General features: G+C 42.0%; 1 protein-coding gene across 3 annotated transcripts in view; it reads right to left on the bottom strand.

The window, feature by feature from the left end:
* The window catches only part of SH3KBP1 (SH3 domain containing kinase binding protein 1), a 331,624-nt gene that overhangs the window by 87,119 nt on the left and 221,308 nt on the right, over positions 1-23,197 (bottom strand). For all 3 annotated transcript variants that reach the window (XM_068961995.1, XM_068961996.1, XM_068961997.1), the window contains one exon: positions 12,488-12,563. In XM_068961995.1, coding sequence (XP_068818096.1) covers positions 12,488-12,563 — 76 coding nt within the window. The remainder of the gene's footprint in view (positions 1-12,487; positions 12,564-23,197) is intronic.

Genomic DNA, 23,197 nt, shown 5'->3' with positions numbered 1-23,197 from the left:
TCATGTTTCTATTCCTTTCTACCCATCAAAAAACAGTCAATTAAGTGTGATAGACATTGTTGGTTAACTTCCTGGTCACTATTCCCTATCCCCGTCCCAGTTCATAGAAACCTAATTTGCTCAGGCATTATTTTCAGCAATAGGGAACCCTCCCACAGCCCTGGGGATGAGTAAAGTATGTCTAGGCAAATAATAGTTTTATAACCATTTTTACATTGAAATATAGTTAATTTATAATGCTGTGGTTGTTTCAGGTGGACAACAAAGTGATTCAGTTATGCACACACACATATAGTATTCTTTTTCAGATTCTTTTTCCACACAATTTATCACAAGACATTGAACATGTTTCCTGTGCTATAACAGTAGGTCTTTGTTGTTTATTTTATATATAGTAGTGTGTATGTTAACACCAAACTCCTAACTTATCTTCCTCCACTTTCCACTATCTCATTTGGTATTTGTATGTTTATTTTCTCTGTCTGTGAGTCCACTTCTGTTTGGTCAATAAGTTCATTTGTATCAATTTTTTAGATTCCAAATATAAGTGATATCATATGATATTTGTTTTTGTCTCATTTACTTAATATAATAATCTCTAGGTCCACCCATGTTGCTGCAAATGGCATTATTTCATTCGTTCTACGGCTGAGTAATATTCCATTGTGCATATGTACCACATCTTCTTTATCCATTCCTCTGTTGATGGACATGTAGGTTGCTTCCATGCCCTGGCTACTGTAAATAGTGCTGCAATGTAGCTTCCTGAATTATGATTTTCTCTGGATATATGCCCAAGAATGACATTACTGGATCATATGGTAGCTCTACTGCTAGTTTTTTAAGGAACTTCCATAGTGTTTTCCATAGTGGCTGTACCAATTTGCATTCCCACCAACAGTGTAGAAGGGTCCCTTTTTCTCCACATCCTCTCCAGCACTGTTTGTAGACTTTTTAATGATGGCCATTCTGACTGGTGTGAGGTGATGCCATATTATAGTTTTGATTTGCATTTCTCTAATAATCAGCCACATTGAGCATATTTTCATATGTCTGTTGGCCATCTGTGTATCTTCTTTGGGAAAATGTCAATTTAGGTCTCTTTAGGCTAATAATATTTATTTCACTCCCCTTTGTGAGTGATTGGTTGAGAAATGTGCATGTGATCCACTTCTAGCCAATGAGATGTGAGAAGAAATGTTCTGGGGTGGGGAGAGGCTATTAGATTTTGTTCCCAGATTAAAAAAAAAAAGATACATGAGAAAAATAGTTACCCCGGCCTTTTTGCATTTAACACTGTTTCACCCTTGTTGGAAGACAGTACACTGTTTTGTCCTGCCACAGTCACATTTCAGCCATGAAAGGAAAGCCAAGAAAATCAAACAGGAAGTGACCTTGAGCCCTGACACTGTTGAGATGTCTGTCAAATTATTCAACTTCAGGGGACCTGTCCTTGGATTTCTTGTTATTTGACTTAATAAAATTTCACTGCTTATCATCACTTTGTGGTGAGGTAGGTATTTATCACTCAAAGCAGAAGGTTCCCTGACATGAAGGAACTCAGAAGAAAGAGGACACTTTCAGTAACCTCTTCTGAAACACTTCACTATAATCTGCCTCCCCCACCCAAACCTTCTTCCTATGTATCTTTCTCATCCCTTCTCCCACCCTCCCCCACCAACTCTTCCCTAGTTACCTTAAGACCTGGCCTCATAACAGGTCAGTAAATGACTATGAAATTGATTTATAACCAACAAAAGTGAGAAAACATTTTTATAAGAAAGTACTAATATGCTTTTTTTAATATATATATATATATATTTTTATTAAATTTTAAAATCTTTAATTCTTACATGTGTTCCCAAACATGAAACCCCCTCCCACCTCCCTCCCCATAACATCTCTGTGGGTCATCCCCATGCACCAGCCCCAAGCATGCTGTATCCTGCGTCAGACATAGACTGGCGATTCAATTCTTACATGATAGTATACATGATAGAATGCCATTCTCCCAAATCATCCCGCCCTCTCCCTCTCTCTCTGAGTCCAAAAGTCCGTTATACACAGCTGTGTCTTTTTTCCTGTCTTGCATACAGGGTTGTCATTGCCATCTTTCTAAATTCCATATATATGTGTTAGTATACTGTATTGGTGTTTTTCTTTCTGGCTTACTTCACTCTGTATAATCGGCTCCAGTTTCATCCATCTCATCAGAACTGATTCAAATGAATTCTTTTTAACGGCTGAGTAATACTCCATTGTTTAAAATGTTTCATGAGGCCATTTCGTATTATGGTCAGTTTCCTTATGAGCTAAAGGAGGGTAGGTGTTCCTCTGTCATTTTTTTAAAAACAGCTTTAATGATGTATGATTTATATACCATAAAATTCACACATGTAAGTTGTACAGTTTGAAGAGTTTTAATAAATTTATAGAGTTGGGTGGCCATCACTTCAATGCAGTTTCAGAACACTTTCAACATGTAACTATGCTGTTTTATATGTAAAGCCTTAGGCGCAAAATGATCTGCTGCTGCTACTGCTGCTAAGTCGCTTCAGTTGTGTCCAACTCTGTGCGACCCCATAGACGGCAGCCCACCAGGCTCTCCCGTCCCTGGGATTCTCTAGGCAAGAATACTGGAGTGGGTTGCCAAAAGATCTAGAAAGCACCAATTTTAGATAAAAGAAGGAGGTGATAGTGCCAGTGGCTACCGTTAACTACCTCTCTCGGTAAAGCTGGTTCCCACACGATACCTTACCAATCTTTGTATCTCCAGAACCTGACATATCTCCCATTCAGTGTTTCTATAAAGTAGAGGACTATGGGATAGCAAAGCAGGAAGAGAGGATTCTGGGCTAGAAGTCAGGATGGTCAAGACTGGGTTTGGCCCCAACCAGTCCTTCCCAAGCACACAACTTGAGGCAATCATGCTGTTGCTCTGGACCTCACATCCTTAGGTGTGAAAGAGAGGCTGGCTCAGGAGTACCAAGAGGAGGGTTTGGCTAACTTTAGCAGGACTCTTAGAGCCAATTTAAGCTTATTCTAGAACTCTAATATAAACCAAATAAAAACAGAACTATCTGGTTAAATTAGAGAGTGAGGCTCATCCATCTTCTCCCCAAATCCTCAGAAATATCTCAGTGAAATAATGGAGGCATCAAGGAACACACTGGGCTACACATAAGTCCCAGCTGCCTCTGACCGTTCAGGGCTCCGGTCATGAGCCCCGTAACTCACAACACTCCTGACCAAATATGACAACTACTTACCCCACATTTTAAGTTATTATGATATATTTGAAAATAAGAATTTTTTTTTTTTACTTCTGAGGCATTTGGGCCCTAACTCAGCAGTATTGGGAAATAAGAACATTAGGCTGGTTTGGCTATATCAATGGTTTTAAGATATTCAAAAGTAAATTCAAATACAAAATAATATATTAACTGAGACTATGATTTTAATTTTCTAGTCTGTGGAATAAAAATGTTTCCTACTTTAATTCAAATATTTACTGAGTCACCACCATGTAAAAGATGGGCTTCCCTGGTGGCTAAGTGGTAAAGAATCTGCCTGACAATGCAGGAGACACAAGAGATGCAGGTTTGATCTGATCCCGGGGTTGGGAAGATCTCCTGGAAAAGAAAATGGCAATCCACTCCAATATTCTTGCCTGGAGAATCCCATGAACAGAGGAGCCTGGCAGGCTACACACCATGGGGCAACAAAAGAACTTGACACCACTTAGCGACTAAACAACAACATGAAAAAGTTACTGTCAGTTCTTGGGCTTGTGATATACAGGTCAGTCCAACCACCCTCACACAGAAGTCCAACCTAATACACAAATAAGCATCAACTCACTATGACAGAATATTGTCACGGTGTTTCAGAGAAAGGCAAGATCATATTCAGGAGAGAGTTCACAAAAGAGCAGGCATTTGATAGGTCTTGAAAGAAGGATATAATTCCAAATCCCTTTTGAACGTGGGAAGATTATAAATTTTAAATGAGTAGCAAACAGAGATGGAGAGTAAAGGACTGAAATTAATTTTTGGAGGCAGGGATTTTCCATCTATTCATCAATTAGATGGATTTAATTAGTCGAAGATCAAATAGGAATGAATACACACATGCACATCAAGAAATAAAGACATGATTTATCCAGTGATTAAGATGATTGTGTCTCTATTTTTTCTTTAGAAAGATTTAAAAATATTAATAAACTAGCATAAGACTGAAACCTTAAGTCAGTTTTTAAGCCTTTTTTGTCTCAGAGTCCTTCAAGAATCTGATAAAAAGCAATGACTCTTTCCAGAAAAGAAAAAAAAAAACACACAGATACATTCAAAGGTGCAGAGAAAATGTGTTATACAATATCTGCTATACAGTATCAGAAGGGTCAAGGACCCTGAAACAAAAATTGCCCAATTCCCAATCAAGAGCCCCTTGTAAGTGATGATTGGCACTGCAATTTCAAGAAATACCAAGTCCAGTCATAATTCACATCCCTTTCAAAAAAAGCCCCCCCAAATTTCTAGAAATTTACATGAGATTAAAAACAGATTGTTCAAGGAATTTAATTCACATGACCACACCCAATGACACCCTTCAGCTGCCTTTATAGTCTATTTGTACAAAAAGCAAACAAACTTAAGAAAATACTCTCACCTTAAAAAAAAAAGCAGAGAAACAGAATAAACATATCAACAAAGAAAACTTATACACACACCAAGAAAGTAACATTAAATTTAGGACAATTCTTTGAGCTCAACTTAGGACATGAAGATCAAAACTCCATGTGTCACAAAGTCTGGTTGGAAGCCTTCCAGAACTTTCAGCAGAGATGGCAAGTATCAGGTCATGCCTAGAACTGGAGGTTTTCTTTTCTTCTGAGGACACCAGAACAAAAATATCAAGCTCAGTGGTGTCTACTTTTGCCAACATCAAAATCTGAAAATTCTTTCATTAAACTGACAAATATTATCTGAGACACTACTGGTTCATAATCCCTTATTCAGAAGGCCTGGGGACAGAATTTTTCAGATTTTAGAAAGGAAATACATTGCACATACCATATAATATGTAACATCCCCAGCTGGGATCTGGGGCTATACTCAAGCATCATATACATTAAAAATTTTCAGCAAATGGATGCTTCGTCACCCCAAATGGGATGAATGAGCTAGTGGTAAATAACTGGCCTGCCAGTGCAGAAGACTTAGGAGACAGGGGTTTGATCCCTGGGTTGGGAAGATCCCCTGGAGGAGGGCATGGCAACCCACTCCGGTATTCTTGCCTGGAGAATCCCATGGACAGAGGAGCCTGGCAGGCTATAGAATCCAGGGGGTCACAGAGCTGGACACTATTGAAGTGACTTAGCACATACCCACATTCACATTAGCCCAGAACAAGTTTTATCACCCAAGGAGTGATAAAGCCTTCTAGTTTTCAGGAGTGTTTTGTACTTTGGAATTGCAATAAGGGTTTGACTTCTTTCATGTTCTGGGGAAAACTGAAATAAGACTAGTTATTTGATTCTCAAGGAGTTTATCATTAAGGAGAGGAAATAAAGCACGTATATGCAGAGCTCTGGACAAGGCAACAGGGAGGAGAGTCAGAGTGATGTGTTTGGATTAAAGCCTTAGAAACTTGGAAATGGGGAAATCACTTCCTAAAGCAGAAACCTGGGGTCCCTTCCAAGCAGAGGAAAATAGCACTGGCCCTGCCTGGACAATGTTCCAGGCCTTTGACTAGAGTGGGGTGGGGTGTTTACCAACCATTCTTGATGACAAGAAGCAGATAACTAGTCTTATTTCACTTATTCTCTTTAACCCTCATGGGAGGGGGTGGGATGAATACATTTATTCAAAAAATACTGAGTGTCCAGCATGTGCCCGGCGGCAGAAGATACAGTGGTGCCCTCCTGGGGCATAAGATAGTCCACACCAGCGGTTCACAACTGGGTTGACTTGGCTTCCCATGAGACACCAATAAAGCCCCTAGATGTTTATGGCTGTCACAGTGTGGGGGGAGGTGGTAACTGACATCTGGGAAGCTGCTAAATACCGTACAATGGACACAGGACAGCCCCCAGCAAAGTCTGATGTGGTCTAAATGTTCACAGGGCCCAAGTGGAGAAAACCGGATCTATATCTAAACTCGGGGAAATGAAACACAACGTCTTTGCCACTACATTGTCAACTCTGGCCCAATGCTTTCTGTCACGAAAAAGTTGACCCCTCTGGTATTGCATGTTGATGGTAATATGACTTTCAAATTATTTCATATATATGAACTATGCCACTTTTTACTCTCTTACTTTGAAAACAAAAAACCAAAAAACAAAAATCAAAATGTGACAGGCAAAGGAAGCCTTTCTGTTCTCTAATATGGAGCAGACAGTGGCTCCTCTCAATGACACCTTCTCCTGCTCAGGTGAGGAGAAACTCTGAGTCTTTGGGAGGAAGGAAATCCACTAGGACAGCAGAGCGAGAGTTCATTTTGTCTTCTAAGAGGACTGCATTTGAAATCCAGGTCATCTGCAGCATGGGTAGGCTGGGCACCCTTGCAGAAAGACCCCCCACTCTGAATCTGTGTTGGGAGCATTTGATGAAAGGTGCTTTCCTAGGGTGAACAATGACCCTTGAGACACTGAGCCTGAGGGCTTTAGGACACATCAGGTGTGGGAGAAGCTAAAGGGCTGGGTAGGACACACATTCCAGTGTTCTTGCCTGGAGAATCCCAGGGATGGGGGAGCCTGGTGGGCTGCCGTCTATGGGGTCGGACACGACTGAAGTGACTTAGCAGCAGCAGCAGCAGGACACCCATTTCATATCAAATGTGCCCAAATTTCCAGGCCCAAGAGTAAGCGAGCTTTGGAGAAGATGAATGAGCAAAAACACCTATCCTGGCAAAAGAGATGAAAAGAGTTCACAGGTAAGGCTGGGCGAAGGCAAAAGGAGAAGAGGGTGGCAGAGGGTGAGAAGGTTAGATAGCATCACTGACTCAATGGACGTGAATCTGAGCAAACTCCAGGAGCTAGTGAAGGACAGGGGAGCCTGGCGTGCTGCAGTCCATGGGATCACAAAGAGCTAGAAACAGTTTAGTGAATCAACAACAACAACAAGGCTGGGAAAAATCCCAACATAAGGGGAGGTGACCCTTTTTTCTCCTAATCAAACATGTAGCGAGAAAGTGAAAATTAGCTCAGACTGAGAAAGTAAAAATCTGCAAATGCGGATACAAATGCAGATACAGCCAGCTGCAACATGAACTGGAAATAGTATTCCTTCCAAGCACACACGCTACAGCTGCAAAGGGTCCAAGAAGCCCCTTCTCTGAGAGAGTGACTACTGCTTTCTTACTCCCTGAGAAAGTCTGTCCTCTAAGACCACAGGTGACCAGAAACTTTGCTTTTATGTATCGTATTAGTAATAATGACGTGTTCCACCCTCTGTTGAAGGAAACAAGTCATCGTGACACAGAAAAGAAGCCTGGAATCCCCACACCAGCACAGGGCCTCCTGTAAGGGATACTGGACACAGCCCTGCTCTTGGATCAGTGGTTCCCAAAGACACAAGACCTGGGTTCAGCTCACAGACCAGCTGTGATGTGGCCCCACTTACACAGCCCTGTTTTGCTTGGAACGTATCAAAACCCTGCTGCTTCATCTAAATTTTGCTCACTTCCGCCTCTCCTCCAAATCTGTAACTGCTCGTTTTTGTTTGGTGCAATGCTCCACAGGGTTCCTGGGCAGTCCCTGTGTTGCAATGAGCCCAGAAACGTGACCTTGTCAAACTAGCGTAAACCAGGAGCTCTTGGGTTGGCTGGGTGTTGGCAGAGGCTAGAAAGAACAAGGATCTGTCAAGTCCCACAGAGCAACCACTGCTGACCCCCTAGGAATCTGAAATAAGCTCGAGGGTCAACAAATATGTTCTTTCCCTCCCGGTGACTGTGAACTTGGGGAAGGAGACTTGTGGCTACTACACTGCTTTGACAAGACTCTGTTAGGTACAGAGCCTGGTAAATTGAAATCATTTCTAATTCTCCATCTGCTCCACCACCATTGTTGCCAGTGTCCACTAAGTCCACGGCACTTTCCTGGCTGGATGGTGGGGGTGGTGGGCAGAAGACACCGCCCCCACCATGAGGGATCAATGATAGCCACAAGGTACTACATGTCACCGTCACAGGGGACAATGCCTAAGAAGCAAGTCAAGGGACAAAGTGATCAGAAAGATGGTGCAAGTGTCCAGTGATAATGTGAGGGGAGGATAAGCAAACAAAGTTTAGCCTTTGATCCCCAGGCATCGTTTATTCAGAAGCCTGACCTGCCTTTGTACACATTCTGTCAAGGACTATTTTTTCTCTAAACTACCTGTTCAACTGGTCCTCTGAATCTCTAAGACTGAACTGTTTGTTCAGGAAGATGCTAAAGAACTCTTTCTTCAGGCTATTTTTCTATCCCACAGAGGCCACAAATCTGCATCAATTGTAGTCAGAAAGAGGGGAGCTCCAGATGTGGTGAGCTGGAGGCACCTCAGGGCACTACATTTATGAATATTTAGACAGCTTTTCTCTTGTTACAAAAATTATGGCAATCTGTTCCACAGCATGCATTTCTGATGAATTTCAATATCATAAAAGCTTTATTGGGGGTGGGGAGATGATGTTAGTTGTTTAAATAAATCCTGATCAGCTGAGTTTCACTTCTCTCAGAAGATACCAATCTACACTGAATATTTTTTGAATCATCGTAATGCTTACTCGTGACGTGAGCTTGTATCTGGTTGGCAAAAAAGACCACTTGGGTTCTTCAGTAAGATGTTACCAAAAAACCCAAAGAAACCTTTTCAAAAATAGTTATCTATTTATTTGGCTGCACCCAGTCTTAGGTTGTGGCATATGAACTCTCTGTTGTGGCACGTGGGATCTAGTTCCCTAACCAGAGACTGAACCCCGGCCCCCTGCACTGGGAGCTCAGAGTCTTTGCCACTGGACCACTGGGGAAGTCCCCTGAACAAACTTTTTGGCCAATCCAGTATCTGAACGCGCTAAGGAGACAGCTATGTGGGAAGGCACATCTCTTCTCTGTACTGCTGGGCAAGTTGTTATGGGTGTGACTTCCAACCGGAAGGAAGGAGGCTGTGTTCTTCCCCAAGTTCAGGGTCATTTCGAAAAGTGGGTCAGCCCTCTGTGTCCTTCCACCTGAACTTGGGTACTACATCAAAATCCAGAAGCAGCAAAATGTTCCAAATGGAGGGGGCTACCTGGTGGACTAGGAGCCCTCATGGAAATCATGGGAGAACCATTACCCCAGAATTTGCTCTTTACAGTGGAAGCCAGAAAGTGTGTGAGGGGTGAGATTAAACTGCAGCAATCTTGCTCTGGCTCCATGAAAACATGGCTGTCAATAAAAACCTCTCCAGGCTTCACTGAGAGTGATCACTCTTCCCAACCACTTACACACAGACTTATCTCTGGCATCTGTGCCAAATGACATCCTCTCATATTCCGACTCAATTGTTCACATCTTTCTTTTACCTCTCCCAAGGGCTGTTCAATTATTGGAATGCAGAAAGTTTTCACTCTGAATTATAAAGCTTTTGGAACTGAATCAGATAGTGAAGATGCTGGGAGAGACCCAAAGGCTTCTCTTGAGCACAACCCTCTGACTTCAGAGACAATGCAGACAATGAAGAGCAAGGCCAGAGAAACAAAATTATTTGCCCAAGGTCACACAGCTAGCTAAGAAGAGAGCTAGTCCTGGAACCTGTGCTTCCTGACTCTCAGCAGAACACCCCTGCTACCGTGTAAAACCACTCGTTATTAACAACTCAGGCCCACTCTGGGATGCATCTAGCGATAGATGTCGTTAATAGACACTTGTAGGACTGAAAGAGGCGTGGGCTAGAGTCAGGATTCTCCCAAGTGCTCAAGGGACCTGAGCATTCTGAACTGTGTTAAAATCCAGGCCCACGAAGCCCATCTTAGATCCCAGAATGACTTTCAAACTACACTGTCTGATACGGTGGCCCCTGGGCATGTGTGGCTTCTGATAATCAACACGTGGCTAAGCCAAGATGAGATGTGGTATACATGGAAAATACACGCTGGATTCTGAAGATTCAGATGAAAAGAGAATTAAAATACCTCATTTAATAATTGTTTATGGGTTACACATGTTGAAAGGATAAAACTTGGGATATATTGAGCTAAATAAAATATATTTAAATTGAGTTCACTTAATTCTTTTTTTAACCTGTTTCTTTTCTTGTTTTTTTTTTTCTTTTTTTATTTTTTAATGTGGCTACCAGAAAATGTAAACTCTTGTATGTGGCTCACATAGTATTCCTATTGGTCAGTACTTCTCTAAAACTCCTTCCACACCTACCACCTAACCCTGCCAAAAAAGATCTGAGTCTCCTGCCTGCAGACATTACCGAGGACAAAAAGATCAATCAAGGATATGCTCTTATTCTAGTGTGAGTTCTTGAGGCCTGAGGATGAGTCACTTAAGCATGTCCTGCAGACTGTCCTATTTTGTGTCACAATCTTATAAGTGACACTCAGATTCCCCCAGCGCTGCCTCCCCCAAACCAACTCACAAGTCACCCTAGCTTCTATTTACTCTGCAGAGACAGGAACAATCTATAAGGCATTTTTCTTTCACTTCTATTGAAACGCTTTTCCATTAAAAAAATTCTCTGTTTCTCAGATTCTTATTTCTGCAAACATGACTGAGATTGGTGAAGGCCACTGGTTGTCACCTGTCACAAGGACAGCCTGTCCCAGGGACCCCATTCCAATTACCTTTGAGGCTTGATGTGTCTTCCCCTCTTCCTGCCCATCCTCCACTCCAGCCATTCCAGCAAACTTGCCTAATAACCTGGATCACTGATAAACTTGTCAATTGCCAGAACTACAGAATGAGCAGTTGAATGGAAGGAAGGATGGGCTACTGTCCAACAGCAGAAAACATTATAGAAATAGTTTAACCTTGAATTCATGTAAAGAAAAAGTTTCAGGATGCTCTTCAAGAATCTTGAAGGTTTTAGTGTTTAAATGGAGATTTAGCATTAGCATTCTAGCACCCGGGAATTTGTTGGAAAAGCACAATTTCAGTCCTCACCCCAGACCTGCTGCTTCAGAAATTCTGGAGGTGTGGCCCAGCTCTCTGGGGCACAATCAACTTGGGGAGCTGCTGGATTAGAGCGTTAGTCTAGTGAGCTTCCTGCCTCTTAAACAGAGTCTGATTGTATCATTAACACCTTGAAGGCATGTCGACCTCATCTGAACCTGAACCATTAAGACAGCTGCACCTATAACACCCATGAATGTATTTATCTAAAACACCATTTGGGGCTTGGCAGTCCCATAAATTCATTTTTTATGTCTAAGGCAGTAACATTTACTTGCTGTCAAAACTACCTGTTTTGCACTGAAAAAGGAGTTCCTGGTATATTTTCCGCAACTTAAAGAATATATTTGTGCTTGCTCTTATATTAATCATAATCACATATGTATGATAGAGCCTCTCTCAACCTTTGGATTTCCAAACTAGATTAGTAGTCTGTCTACATAATCCTCATAAGGAAATCTGAAGCTGGAAAAAAAAAATAAGTGAAATCCCTAGAAGGAACTGCAGTATTTATTTCTGACTAGAGCATGTTCAGAACATTCCAGTTATTAGAAGAATGACTAAAGGAATTGGAGGGCTGCCAGACTCAGCAAATACAAACACAGGATGCCCAGTTACATTTGAATTTCGTATAAATAACCAATACTGCATGGGACATACTAAAGACAAAAAATTTTTCATTGTTTATCTGAAATTCAAATATAACTGGGCGTTCCTGTATTTTCTCTGACAACTCTAGGATGGAGAGCACTGACCACTGGGAAGGTTGGGGTGGGGCAATTATCCTCAAATACTTAAAAGACTGTCAGGAGAAAAATGGGCTAAAATCAATATAGACCCAGACACTAGAACCGATGGGTAAAAATGACAGGAAGAGCATATCTGGCTCGACAGAAGACAGACACTTGTAACTACAGGAATACAAGCAGAGCTGTGCTGAAGGAGTCAAGATTTGGGAGTGTCTGTTGAGTGGTCAGGCTAAAACATAAAGCCTCTCTGACTTGAAGGCCTATGAATCTCGACACTGCTTGAATTGCCATTTTCTAAAACCTTCCTGACTCCTCAACTATGCAGATGGATCCAAGTATACATGGATAAGCCCTTGGCTTTTCATGCAGGTGAGAAACAAATGGCAGGAAAGTATCTTCTTCCATTGAGGAGTTCTGAATTGAACTTGTGCCCACCCTGCTGGTAGAACACAATGAAACCTATCTGGGTGCATTTGTTTTCCTAATGTGCTATTAAAAAAGCTATTAAGATTATATAAGAATTTTTCAAAAGTGGCTCAATGATCATAAAACCATTCACTGCTTTCAAACATAAAACAGATAAACAAAGAAAACTCACCCTTTGTCCGGCTGTCCATTTCTGGTTTTGACGAGTCTGGAGTTGCTGCAGTTGGAGGTAACTTCTTGCCAATAGTCTGAGGGGGGGAAAAATGATTTTTACTTATCAAGATGATTCTCTGCATTAAACAAAGGAATAAAAACATCAAGATCATGATGACGAAAATCTCACAACTCATCCCCCAAACCACACACTTACGTTTTGGTACTGTTCTAGGTAATGGCTGCCCGTCTTCAATTAGGTCTGAACCACAGGGACGAGTAAGTGGGAAAACCAGCTCAAAAGGGTTTATCCTTGTAGGCAAGCCATATCTCTTATTGCCATTCTTCCTTGGCTCTTATTAAAAGGTTGATTACTTTCAGCAGAGAAAACAGGTACATTTTCCCTCATTTTATGAGAAGTTGGCTCAATCTATGGCCCAGAGCAGGTGCTTAAAAGTGTCTGCAGCGTGGAAGAAAAGCAGGAAGAGGGAGAGCACAAAAGGACAGAAAAAAGGGAGGAATGGAGGGATAGAGGGACAGAAGAACAGACTGATGATGGACAGGTGGAAGGACAGGCAGAAGCCACAGTCCACAACAAACGTGCCTTGTTGCGTCTCCTTCTAGTCATCTACAAGCCAACCTGTGGTGAGAGGAAGTATGCTTGTGTCCTCCAAGGTAGGTCTGTCTGCCCTGAAGGTGGAACAAGCAGGGCCAACAGCTCCCTTCCTCCTCACCAGCTTTTAAACCCTCCAGGGTTTGGGGTAAGGCCAATGCTGCAGACCCAAGACACCTGCTTAGAAATTTTTAAAAAAATACATGAGTTTGAGTTCGTTTCATCTCTTCATTCATAGCTAATTCTATTGTCATTCATTATTTCTGGACCCTCCACAGGGAAGAATGGATATTGTCTCTGACTAAAGATAGTCCCCCAAACACAGGCAACTCAGTGACTCAAAGCCACAAAGAAGAAAAACAAGAGTCCCAAAGGTGAGGTCTGGCCCCTCTCTGCTCCTCCGCTGTCATATATGTGTGCTGGGGATTAACGCCCAAGGAAAATGGCCCCTGACGCAGGGAAACAGCTGTCAGAGCCAAGTAGCCACATGCGGCAACCTCTCCAGCAATGAGGGCTTTTCCCAGGGAGAAGTCCAGCCACTGGGAAAACCAAGCGTATCTGCCCCTTGAACACATGAAGGGGAGTAAACTGCACGATTCAAACACCGCCCTGTGGCCTGCTTCTTCAGATACAACTGGTTCACCACAGTTTTTCATTCGAAAAAGCTCCTCATGCTTCAAATGCTGAAACTAACATTAAATATGAATATATCACAGAAAGAGGGTAAGATAAATCTAATCCTCAGCCCTTCATGAATTTTTAAAAACATTTGTGACAGAAAGCCTTTAAATTTTACACGGTGACATTTTTATTTAGTGCCACAGGGCTTTCTATATCGGATAAAAAATGAAACCCCAAATATTATGCCGCTCCTCAACCACCGCTAAGTACTCAAACTAATAACATGGTGTGATTCTGACAAAACGTCAAGGAGGAAAAAAGCTGGTTGTTATTTGGCCATAAGGTCACATTTGATGAAAAACTGTCCTTAGAATTATCTTGAAAAGTCAGGAAGTGACAATAAAAATAGAGGCTCTCAGAGTGTTAGCCACATTCCTGCTCACACTTCCAACAGAATCTCTCTCCCTTTCTCTGGTTTTCCCTTTTGGGGACCAGAATAAATCAACACTATTGTCAACAAATTAGGAAGAAGAAAACAAAAACAATGAATCCTTGAGTTACTGCTGACAGTAGAGAGAGAAAATTAGGAAAACAGAGCAGTAAACACAATGTCCAATCCTGACTTGGCTTCCACTCCTGAAAAAATCAGATATCCAATGGTTTGGGCCTTAAGCCAGGTGCCTTCCTTTAGAGAAGCCTTCACAGGTTGTGTATTTTTATGACTCCCCCTTATTTGGTAATGAAAAGAATTGTCGCCCTCCAGCTCTAATGTCTTGGTTTACCAGTGATATCCCAGTTTACCAAGTTAAGAGACATCAAGAAAGGCCACCAGTTAAATACACCTACTTCTGAACAGAAAGACATAAGAAAGCAAAGATTACTCTATTTTTTTCTTTGTATTTCAGAAAATACAGCACACTGGCCTCTGCATGGATCCCAGAATTGGGGTGGTGGTGAAGCCGATGTGGCTGTCATCTTCTGGGGGGTGCTACATCTTAAGTTCTTTCTTCTTCCTCATATGGGCCCTGACTAAAGGTCGAGAGGAATGCCAGCTCCTCCCCAATCAGCCTGGTCTTCCAGGAACCTCTCTTTTCTCTAGGACCCAGACCTAGAGAAGTTTGCCTCCCAGACCCGTGGCACCAGCCTCATCTGCGAACTGTGTCAGGAAGGCCAATTCCCAGGCCCCGCCCAGCCTTTCTCAATCATAAAGCTGGGGGATGGTGCCCGGAAGTCTCTGTCTGAACACACCCTCCAGGGCATCATGATGTACATTCAAGTGTGACAACCACCAACCTCGATGTAAAAGGATTCTATTAGCACTAACCAATTACCTGTTCCTGGGATTAACAGCTTGGGTGTTTAGTCTCAAACCTAGACAAATTATAAGACATCTTTCTTGCTCTTCTTCTCTACCTCCTTCCACCAAATGCCTTCCTCTTCTCCAGTCTTACTGGCATAAGAACTTGTCATTGCTACTAAATGAGTCACTTCAGAGAAGACATGAAGTTTAACAGAGCAGACAAGGTGACAATATCACTGAGGGTGGGGGCCAGGGGAGCATAGGTGGCCACGAGACCCTTCACCAAAGGAGGACTGAAAGGTTGAATGAACGGATAGCAGATGAATGAACGGATAGTAAGATGGCTTTGAACCAAAAACGGAAGACTGTATCTAGCCTCCCTGGGCTTAGACTACCTTGAAGGCCAGGTGTGTAGATCCCCATGACTGCACCAACCTTCAGAGAAGGCCAAGCCCTGCTGCTCTTCGGTGGCATTTGGGGTGGGAGATTTCTTCACTGGACAAGGCTCTCACAAGACTCTCAAGAGGAGTTAGCAACCCTCGCTCCTGCCCAGTAATAGCCTAGAGTGCTCCTTCATCACTGTGTCCACCCCAAACACCCTACACCTTTTCCAAATACCCCATCTGAGAACCTCTGTCCCTTACCCTTCTTCTAAATACAAGAAGAAAGACAAAAGGTAGTGAAATACTTCTTTCTCACCAGACTTCTAGCTTCCCCTACCTCTGAAAACATCTGGACTAAACATGAATGGAAACCCTAGATTTTAAAGGGCACACATTATGAGAGTAATGCCCAGCTCCAGTGCACACAAGGGTCCTATATAACTGAAGGTCAGCCATCATGTGGGCTTATGTGGATGGAAAAACTGGGGAATCATATCCATACATCTCTCATCCACTTGGCAGGCGGTAGAGGATGTGGAAGAGCATCTGGGATCTCTTGTTTTGGCCTCCTCAGCTGAGTTCAGAGTTCCTGCCCTCCTGGGTATCACAAAGAAGACGGTTTATCCTGGGCAAGTACGGGCCCGACACTTCGGGGCTGTGCTGATGCTGCTCAGGACGCAGCTCTTCCATCTTCTAAGAGATCTGAAAATGGGCCCACTTTATCAAGTGCTTTCCAAAGGAGGGGGGCTTCCCTTGTGGTTCAGCTGGTAAAGAATCCGCCTGCAATGCAGGAGACCTGGGTTCGATCCCTGGGTTGGGAAGATGCCCTGGAGAAGGGAAAGGCTACCCACTCCAGTATTCTGGCCTAGAGAATTCCATGGACTGTACAGTCCATGGGGTTGCAAAGAGTCGGACACGATTGAGCGACTTTCACTTTCCAAAGAAGGAACTTCCATGCTCTGCTCCATAGCTCAGCCCACGTGCCCTCCTCTATAGCTCAGTCCACGTGCCCTCCTCTATTCTGTGCTGTGGCTAAAGACTTCCCAGGATCCACATCCACATGACTCTGGTCTGACTGCCCCCAACCCAGAGGCCACTGCTGGTCTGGGAGTGGATGTATGTCTGGAGCTGACGTGTATGGAGGGGGAAGCCCTACAGATGGTGACTATCTTCAACACACAGTCATCACCAAGTTGGTGTCAACTTCTGTCACTCCTGTCATGCCCTAAACTCCAATTAAAGCCTGATTTTTAAAAATAAGTAATTCAAAAAAATTCTGTCCTTTGAATAGTTAGTATCAGAAGTCCCTCACCTGTAAGCTCTCTTAACAAAAGTTTTAACCACAGTTTTGGGGGAGTTTTGTGAACAGTAGGAGCATCATATACACTTCCAGCTCAGTAAGATTTTGGTAACAGAGCATCAGGACAGATAACTCACATATGATTTCAGTTAGTGAAGTTCTTTTCTCCTCTTTTCTGTGCCAAAATGAAGAAACTAATGCTTGTAGGAAACTCAATCACTGGATTGGACTCAAGTAGAATCCGGTTCCCTAATGACTAATAATATCTGTTTCTCTTTGCAACTGCTGGAGCCTGAGACCAGGATCCCACTCAAACCAAGCACAAAAATCACTCCTCTGACTTTATTCTAATTCAGATGCAAGCTCCTTTGAGTGCAAAAAAGTTTCCAGTTATAGGACAATGCTAAGGAGAAGAAAGTTTCAGTTTCACCTCTGGAAGTCTCTTTTCCAGCACGATTACAGAAAACTGAAATCACAAAGGCAACCAGGTTGGCGGGGCAAGGGGAGGAGGGAGAGAGCTCTGCATGTCCTAGCAGTTGGTGAAGCCCCACTGTGGGGAGGCTAGGCTTTCTGGCGGCTATTCTAGGAAAGGGTGATCTTTTGAGGAGCTAAATGGAGACATCATTCAAGTGTTTACACGAAGCCAAACATAGAGATGACGTTTCAAAAAGCTGGTGAGATACAAGATCAAGGATGGCTCTTTGAAGGCATAAATTTTACTACACTAGTATCTGACAGCACTTTCCCTTTATGTTCAGTACAGATTTATTAAACATCCAAAACACATGAAGCCGTGAAGCAGACGAAAAGGCAAGAGGATGCTGAACATCCCTGCAAGCACTGAGTCAGCACTTCCCTGGGTTCTCCAGAGTGGTGTGTTGAGGGGTGCCCACCCATTCAGCATGGTCATCCCAAGTCCTGGTCAAGATACAGGTCATGGGAGATCACAATGAGAAGAGAGACAAAACAGTGTCTGTATATGACCATATCCACAACCTTTCAGCTTTCCTTTCCCACCATAACTCAGAGAGATATACAAACTGCTATTTAAACTCACTGTTACCTTTTTTATTTATTCTTACAGGCTCCTTTCATGAACATCTACAACTGATGATACTATGAAGTCTTCTCAGTGCTCAGCAAGGAGAGGCAGGAGCAGGGCAGAAGCTACTGTCTGAGCCAGAAGAGAACTAGTACAAGAGTGTCGACACAATGGAGCATCTGTGCACTTTTAATAGAAGATTTTTTTTTTTTAACTCGCTGGGAAATTTACATTAACAGTTGTCAATTCACCCACCTTTGACTGGCTCAGCTTAAATGACTTGATCTCAACAGAGGATATGCCAGAATAAAATACAACTCAAAATTCTAAAAATCAAATGCAGAGTGCAGTAGTAAAAAATATATTTGGACCTCCATCCTGGGGACAGAGGTTACTTTCGAAATACCTCACATACCACTGTGTTAATTCTAACATCTCCAAAGGGACATGCTTCATGTGAATCTCTTTCAAACTTGGCTATAAGAGAAGATAAAATGTAAAAAGTAATCTTCTGATTATAATGTTGAGCTTAAGACTTACAATTATTCACATAATGTGTATTTCCCTGGCTGTCTTGAAAAGTTAGTGATAAGTCAAGTTAGATGAAACCTCCCAGCCCAACCAGAGCTAAAGACCTTGTCAGATTCACAGCTGCTTTAGAAGTATTTGAAGTTTAACTGCTTTTCTCCTTCTTTCTTTTCAGAAACAGTGCCCTCCTTGAGAGCAAAACCTAGATGTTAATTATTCTCTTATCTTCACAAAGTTAAGAACCAGGAAGTGTTCACTGAATGGAGCCAGAAATTTGGGGATGACATCTCCTCCCCCTTTGCCCTACCATTAGCATCCTACCACATCACAAGAGCCACATGAAAGGAGCTGTCCTCCTTGACAATCCAGACCCCTCTTGGAGTCCTGGTGTTTGTCACTGTCACATATCAGCTCTTCTAGCCTGGTTTCTGATAACAGCAGATTGTATTCTTGGCCCTCTATGGCTCCTGTCTCACTCCCTTGTTCTCATGCACATGACTCTAATCTCCTATTAATTATTGGTTGCCATAAAGAAGAATCCAATGTCAGCCAGGTTTCTGGTGGACCTCTCTCCGCCTGTGACTTCCAAATACTCTTCCTAGCTTGCTCCCTCACATTGTCTCAAGTTCCTATTTATTATGATCAAAGGACTCTCACTTGGAGGGGTCACTATCACTCATGTATGTGTACACACACACACCCCATTCTCTTGTTCTGAAATAATTTTCCAAAACGTGTTGCCAAGATGTTCCACCATCACACCAACTAACCACCTCAACACCTAATGTCACAATCTGGTAAATGTGGGAAACACAGAATACTTGGGCTAGAAGAAGTCCTGTAGTTACAGTTTACTTTTATCCTTACCATTATTTCGGAGTTTTCTAAACTTATCTGAACACACCCCACTTCTCTGATACCTGTCAACACATCGCAAGAATGAGCAAGCTATGGAAGAGCTGGGTGAGAGCATTATCACCTCTGCTTCCCAAAGTCTCTTGCCTCATCCTCTCTGTCTAGACTCACAACCTGGAACCCACTCTTGACTCTCTTACTGTACCTTTCTATATCAAACCCACCACCCAGTTCCTGCTTTCAGATTCATCCCTCCCTCTCTGAGCCCAGCCTATGGACTTAGCTTCTGTCACAGGGACTATTTTGAAAGTTTTCTAGACAACGGTCCTATTCCCCAATTCAAGTCGCTTCTTTGGATCTCCTGTAGACTCATATTTTAATCACTCTTCACCATCACCCCTTACTATATCTACTTAAAAACACTCAGAATATATACTGTTTCTCAATGGTTATTCATGTAATTTCCCGAAGTCCTGAAGAAATTTGAAGGTTTACTTCTAATCACTGCAATGTGCTAGATATCTCCATGGCTGGCATCTTTCTCTTGTGCTCTTAGACAAAGAGCAAACTTTCTCTGACTGTAAGACACCGAATCCCATCTTAGATGCTTCCATTAGATCTTCCAGGGTTTACTCTGTCAACCTGTCCAATAGAAACATTAGTATCTATCCTTTTACTGAATGTGCTTATATGAAGTCTGTTTTATATTTGTATGTTAAACACACATTCTCTCTCTCTCTCTGAGACACATGTGTGCATCAGCAGGAAAAATGTACCTGAGAATATGAGCCAAATTCTAGAATTTATCATGCACTTTAACTTCTGCCAGGATCTGATCATTTGGTTCACTTGTTTGCTTTTTGAATACCTCAGGAGACCATGCCCTAAAAAAACTGGAAAGAACCATCATTGGATGGTTCTTTTATTAAATTGCATTAATGGGATGGGTTGGATTTTCTCTTTGTCAAAGCAAAATAACTTTCTGCAGGTGTAGTAGAGGCTTCCACTCGTGCTGGAGAAATGCAGTGCTAATGAATGAATCAAAACCTACTTAAGTACTCAATAAGGTGGGGGATGTACATTCAGACAACATTAAAAGCATAGAAGGCAGCTCTCCAAACGTCTGACAGTATATGAAAATGCTGTTTCTATTTTACCCCCACTTTTCCCGAGAGAGGAGCCTGCATGCTATTTTGTTGTAGGACATCTTATTCAAAGAGGATAAATAAGCCAAAGCAAATTTCCATTTCACATACTACTTTGGCAAAACAGTTTGCCATTATGCTTTCAAAAGACTCTTTTCTGCTGTTAGGACACATAAAAGGGAATCTCATGCCTTTCTTCTACCAGAGGATTTGTTTTATCTTTTGATTAATACTACCTTCCTTTTAGATGCATTTAGAGAATTTAAGATGAATGTAGAAAGATGGTAGGGCAGCAGGGAATATCACAGGGCCAGTTTCAGTTATGTGTATCCAGGGCTTTAATAAGAAACTGCCTACACATATATGGAGCAAGTCCTAATTTTCTAATAAAGCAGCTGTATGAATTCAATGAGCATACAAGATCCTTCCCAGCTCTACAGTATTTTGACTTATTGGGTCCCAACATAGTCTAGGCGATTCCCCTTACCTGGGATAGCATCTTTTCCTCTAGTATATCTGAATTCCATCTCACCTCTAATGTGCAACTAAAGTCCAGCTAGCTAAATGTATTCTACTGACATGCAGCTGACATGTGATCATGACATTTTTATGTGTATGAGATACTTGAGGGCAAAGTATTATTCAGTATTCCTTTCTACCTTTAAAGTGTTTCATCACTCTTCCTTCATTCACCCCTCCCTTCCATTCTTTCACTCACTCACGTGTTCATTTACTCAGCATTCTTTTCTAGAAATACCATCATGAGTGAACATTTGACTTTGACCACTATTACAGGGACATTAGGGGCTTACCAGGTAGTGAAGTGGTAAAGAACCCATTTGCCAATGCTGGAGACACAAGAGACGTGGGTTTGATCTCTGGGTTGGGAAGATCCCATGGAGGAGGAAATGGCAACCCACTCCAGTATTCTCATCTGGAGAATTCCATGGACAATGGAGCCTGGTGGATTACTGCCCATGGGGCTGCAAATAGTTGGACAGGACTGGGCAACAGAGCACAACAACACACGATCCATGCTGGAACCTGGGTATACAAAAATCAGATGGGCCAAGTCCTGGATCTTTAATGAGTTCAAAGCTTAGCAGTGGAGACATACTAATTAACCAAGAACCACAGTGCAAAGGGATAAACTGACAATAAAAGTATATATAAAAGAGAAAAAAAGAGCCATTAACAATTCTACATGGGTAAACAAGTCTCAGAGCAGTGATGCTGGAGTTAAATTCTGAAAGATGAGTAGGAATTTGCACAGTAGAAAATGGTAGGAAAAGCATTAGGGCTAAAGAAGAGAAGGAGCAAAGGCAAGAAAGTAAGCAAGGAATGGGGGCTTCACAGCACAGAATGGGGCTGACAAAGGGGGGATCCTGCAGGTAGGGTGAAGGGAGGGGGAGATGCCTGGACCAGGAGGTCAGCAAGATAAATGGGGCCAATGTTACAGTCTGTGCTTTATCTTAAAGGCAACTGGGAGTAAGCAGACGTATGGTCTGATCACATTTGTGACTTTAAGACCAGTGATCTGGTGGCACTGGGAGGAATGAAGAAGAAAGAGCATACGAAAGTCAAGGAGATCTTTAGGAGGTTGACACAATGATCCAACTGAGGCAGTGAAACTAAGGATGCAGAAGAGAGGTTGGAGAAACACACAGACTGACAACACGTTCATACTCCACAGTTATGATGGGGATAAATCAGCGGCTGAATTGGTGTGTATACAGATGGGAAAACACCCAAACTCTGTTATGTTCTTAAGTCAACATATGTATTTAACAGAGGTGTTGAGTACCAATGGTGTACGAAGAATGTTAAATTCAGACCCTCACTGGAGAGGCAAAAAAGCTGGAAGCAGAGGCTCAGAGGAGCATGGTGGAAAATCTATCCCAATGAGAAGAACCACAGTGGATGTGTTTCTCAAGTCTCTGATGCTGGTGTGGTGACATCAGTAAAAAAAATAGTAGGCCTGTGATAGTTTTGAACAGTTAGCTTACTGTTAAAACATCAATCCATTTACCATTTGAAAATATTTTAAAAAATTAAAAATACATTAAGCTCTTGACACATATGAAAAAGCATCTTTCTAATCTAACAAATTTCAAGTAAACAGTTTAGTCAAGTATGTCTCCAAAAATGCCTTCAGATAGAGACAAAAATGGGAAATTTCTTTCCCCCAAAAGAAATTTCCAGACAAGCTTTTCTGTCCTTCAGAGGAAGGAAAGGAAATGAAACAGTTTCAGTCAGAATAAGTTAATAAGCTACGCTAAGCTTGTTAATAAGCTATGAAGTCCATAATAAATGACAAAGCAGGCTGAGCTGGTTTAGAAAGCTGACCTATATTTTGGGGCATCATCATGAAAACTGTGACTGACTGATACCTGATTTTCAGTGTCACCAATAAGGTCTCACTATGTACTTCGGGACATGCTTTTAATTTCTCAGACAGTTCCTTAACAACATTTGGAAGCTTCTGCAATGTATTTAGATTGCTGGCATAAAGATCTAATAACCAATCAGTATGAGCATTGCTGGTTTCCTTATAACTCTGACATGCTAGAAGCAGCTTGCTTTTGTTCTAAAAGTGATATCAGTCATATTTTGTACATGTAAAAATTTTTAATTGTGTATTTTTCAAATCAAAATGTAATGTCCTCTATTCTAGGTATTCTGGGTCTTAGAATCATGGCCAAGAATATTCACACAAATGTGAATCTATAAACATGTAGCTTCTTGTTTCTTCTCTGTAAGCTGTTGGAGTACTCATTTTAGTTTTTTATATTTCTAAAATAAACATTTCAAAATCCCCACCCCCACCCCGTCAAAGAAAAGAAAGAAAAGAGGTAATACTTGGAGCAATGTTTTGTTGCTTGGTTTTCAAGTAAAACTGCTACTTACAAGGCTAGGGCATACAATGAAAGATTATCCAGCCT

Source organism: Capricornis sumatraensis, chromosome X (genome assembly GCF_032405125.1).
Source record: "Capricornis sumatraensis isolate serow.1 chromosome X, serow.2, whole genome shotgun sequence".
NCBI lineage: Eukaryota > Metazoa > Chordata > Mammalia > Artiodactyla > Bovidae > Capricornis > Capricornis sumatraensis.
Note: the sequence above shows the minus strand (reverse complement) of the source record. Positions and strands in the feature narration are given on the sequence as shown.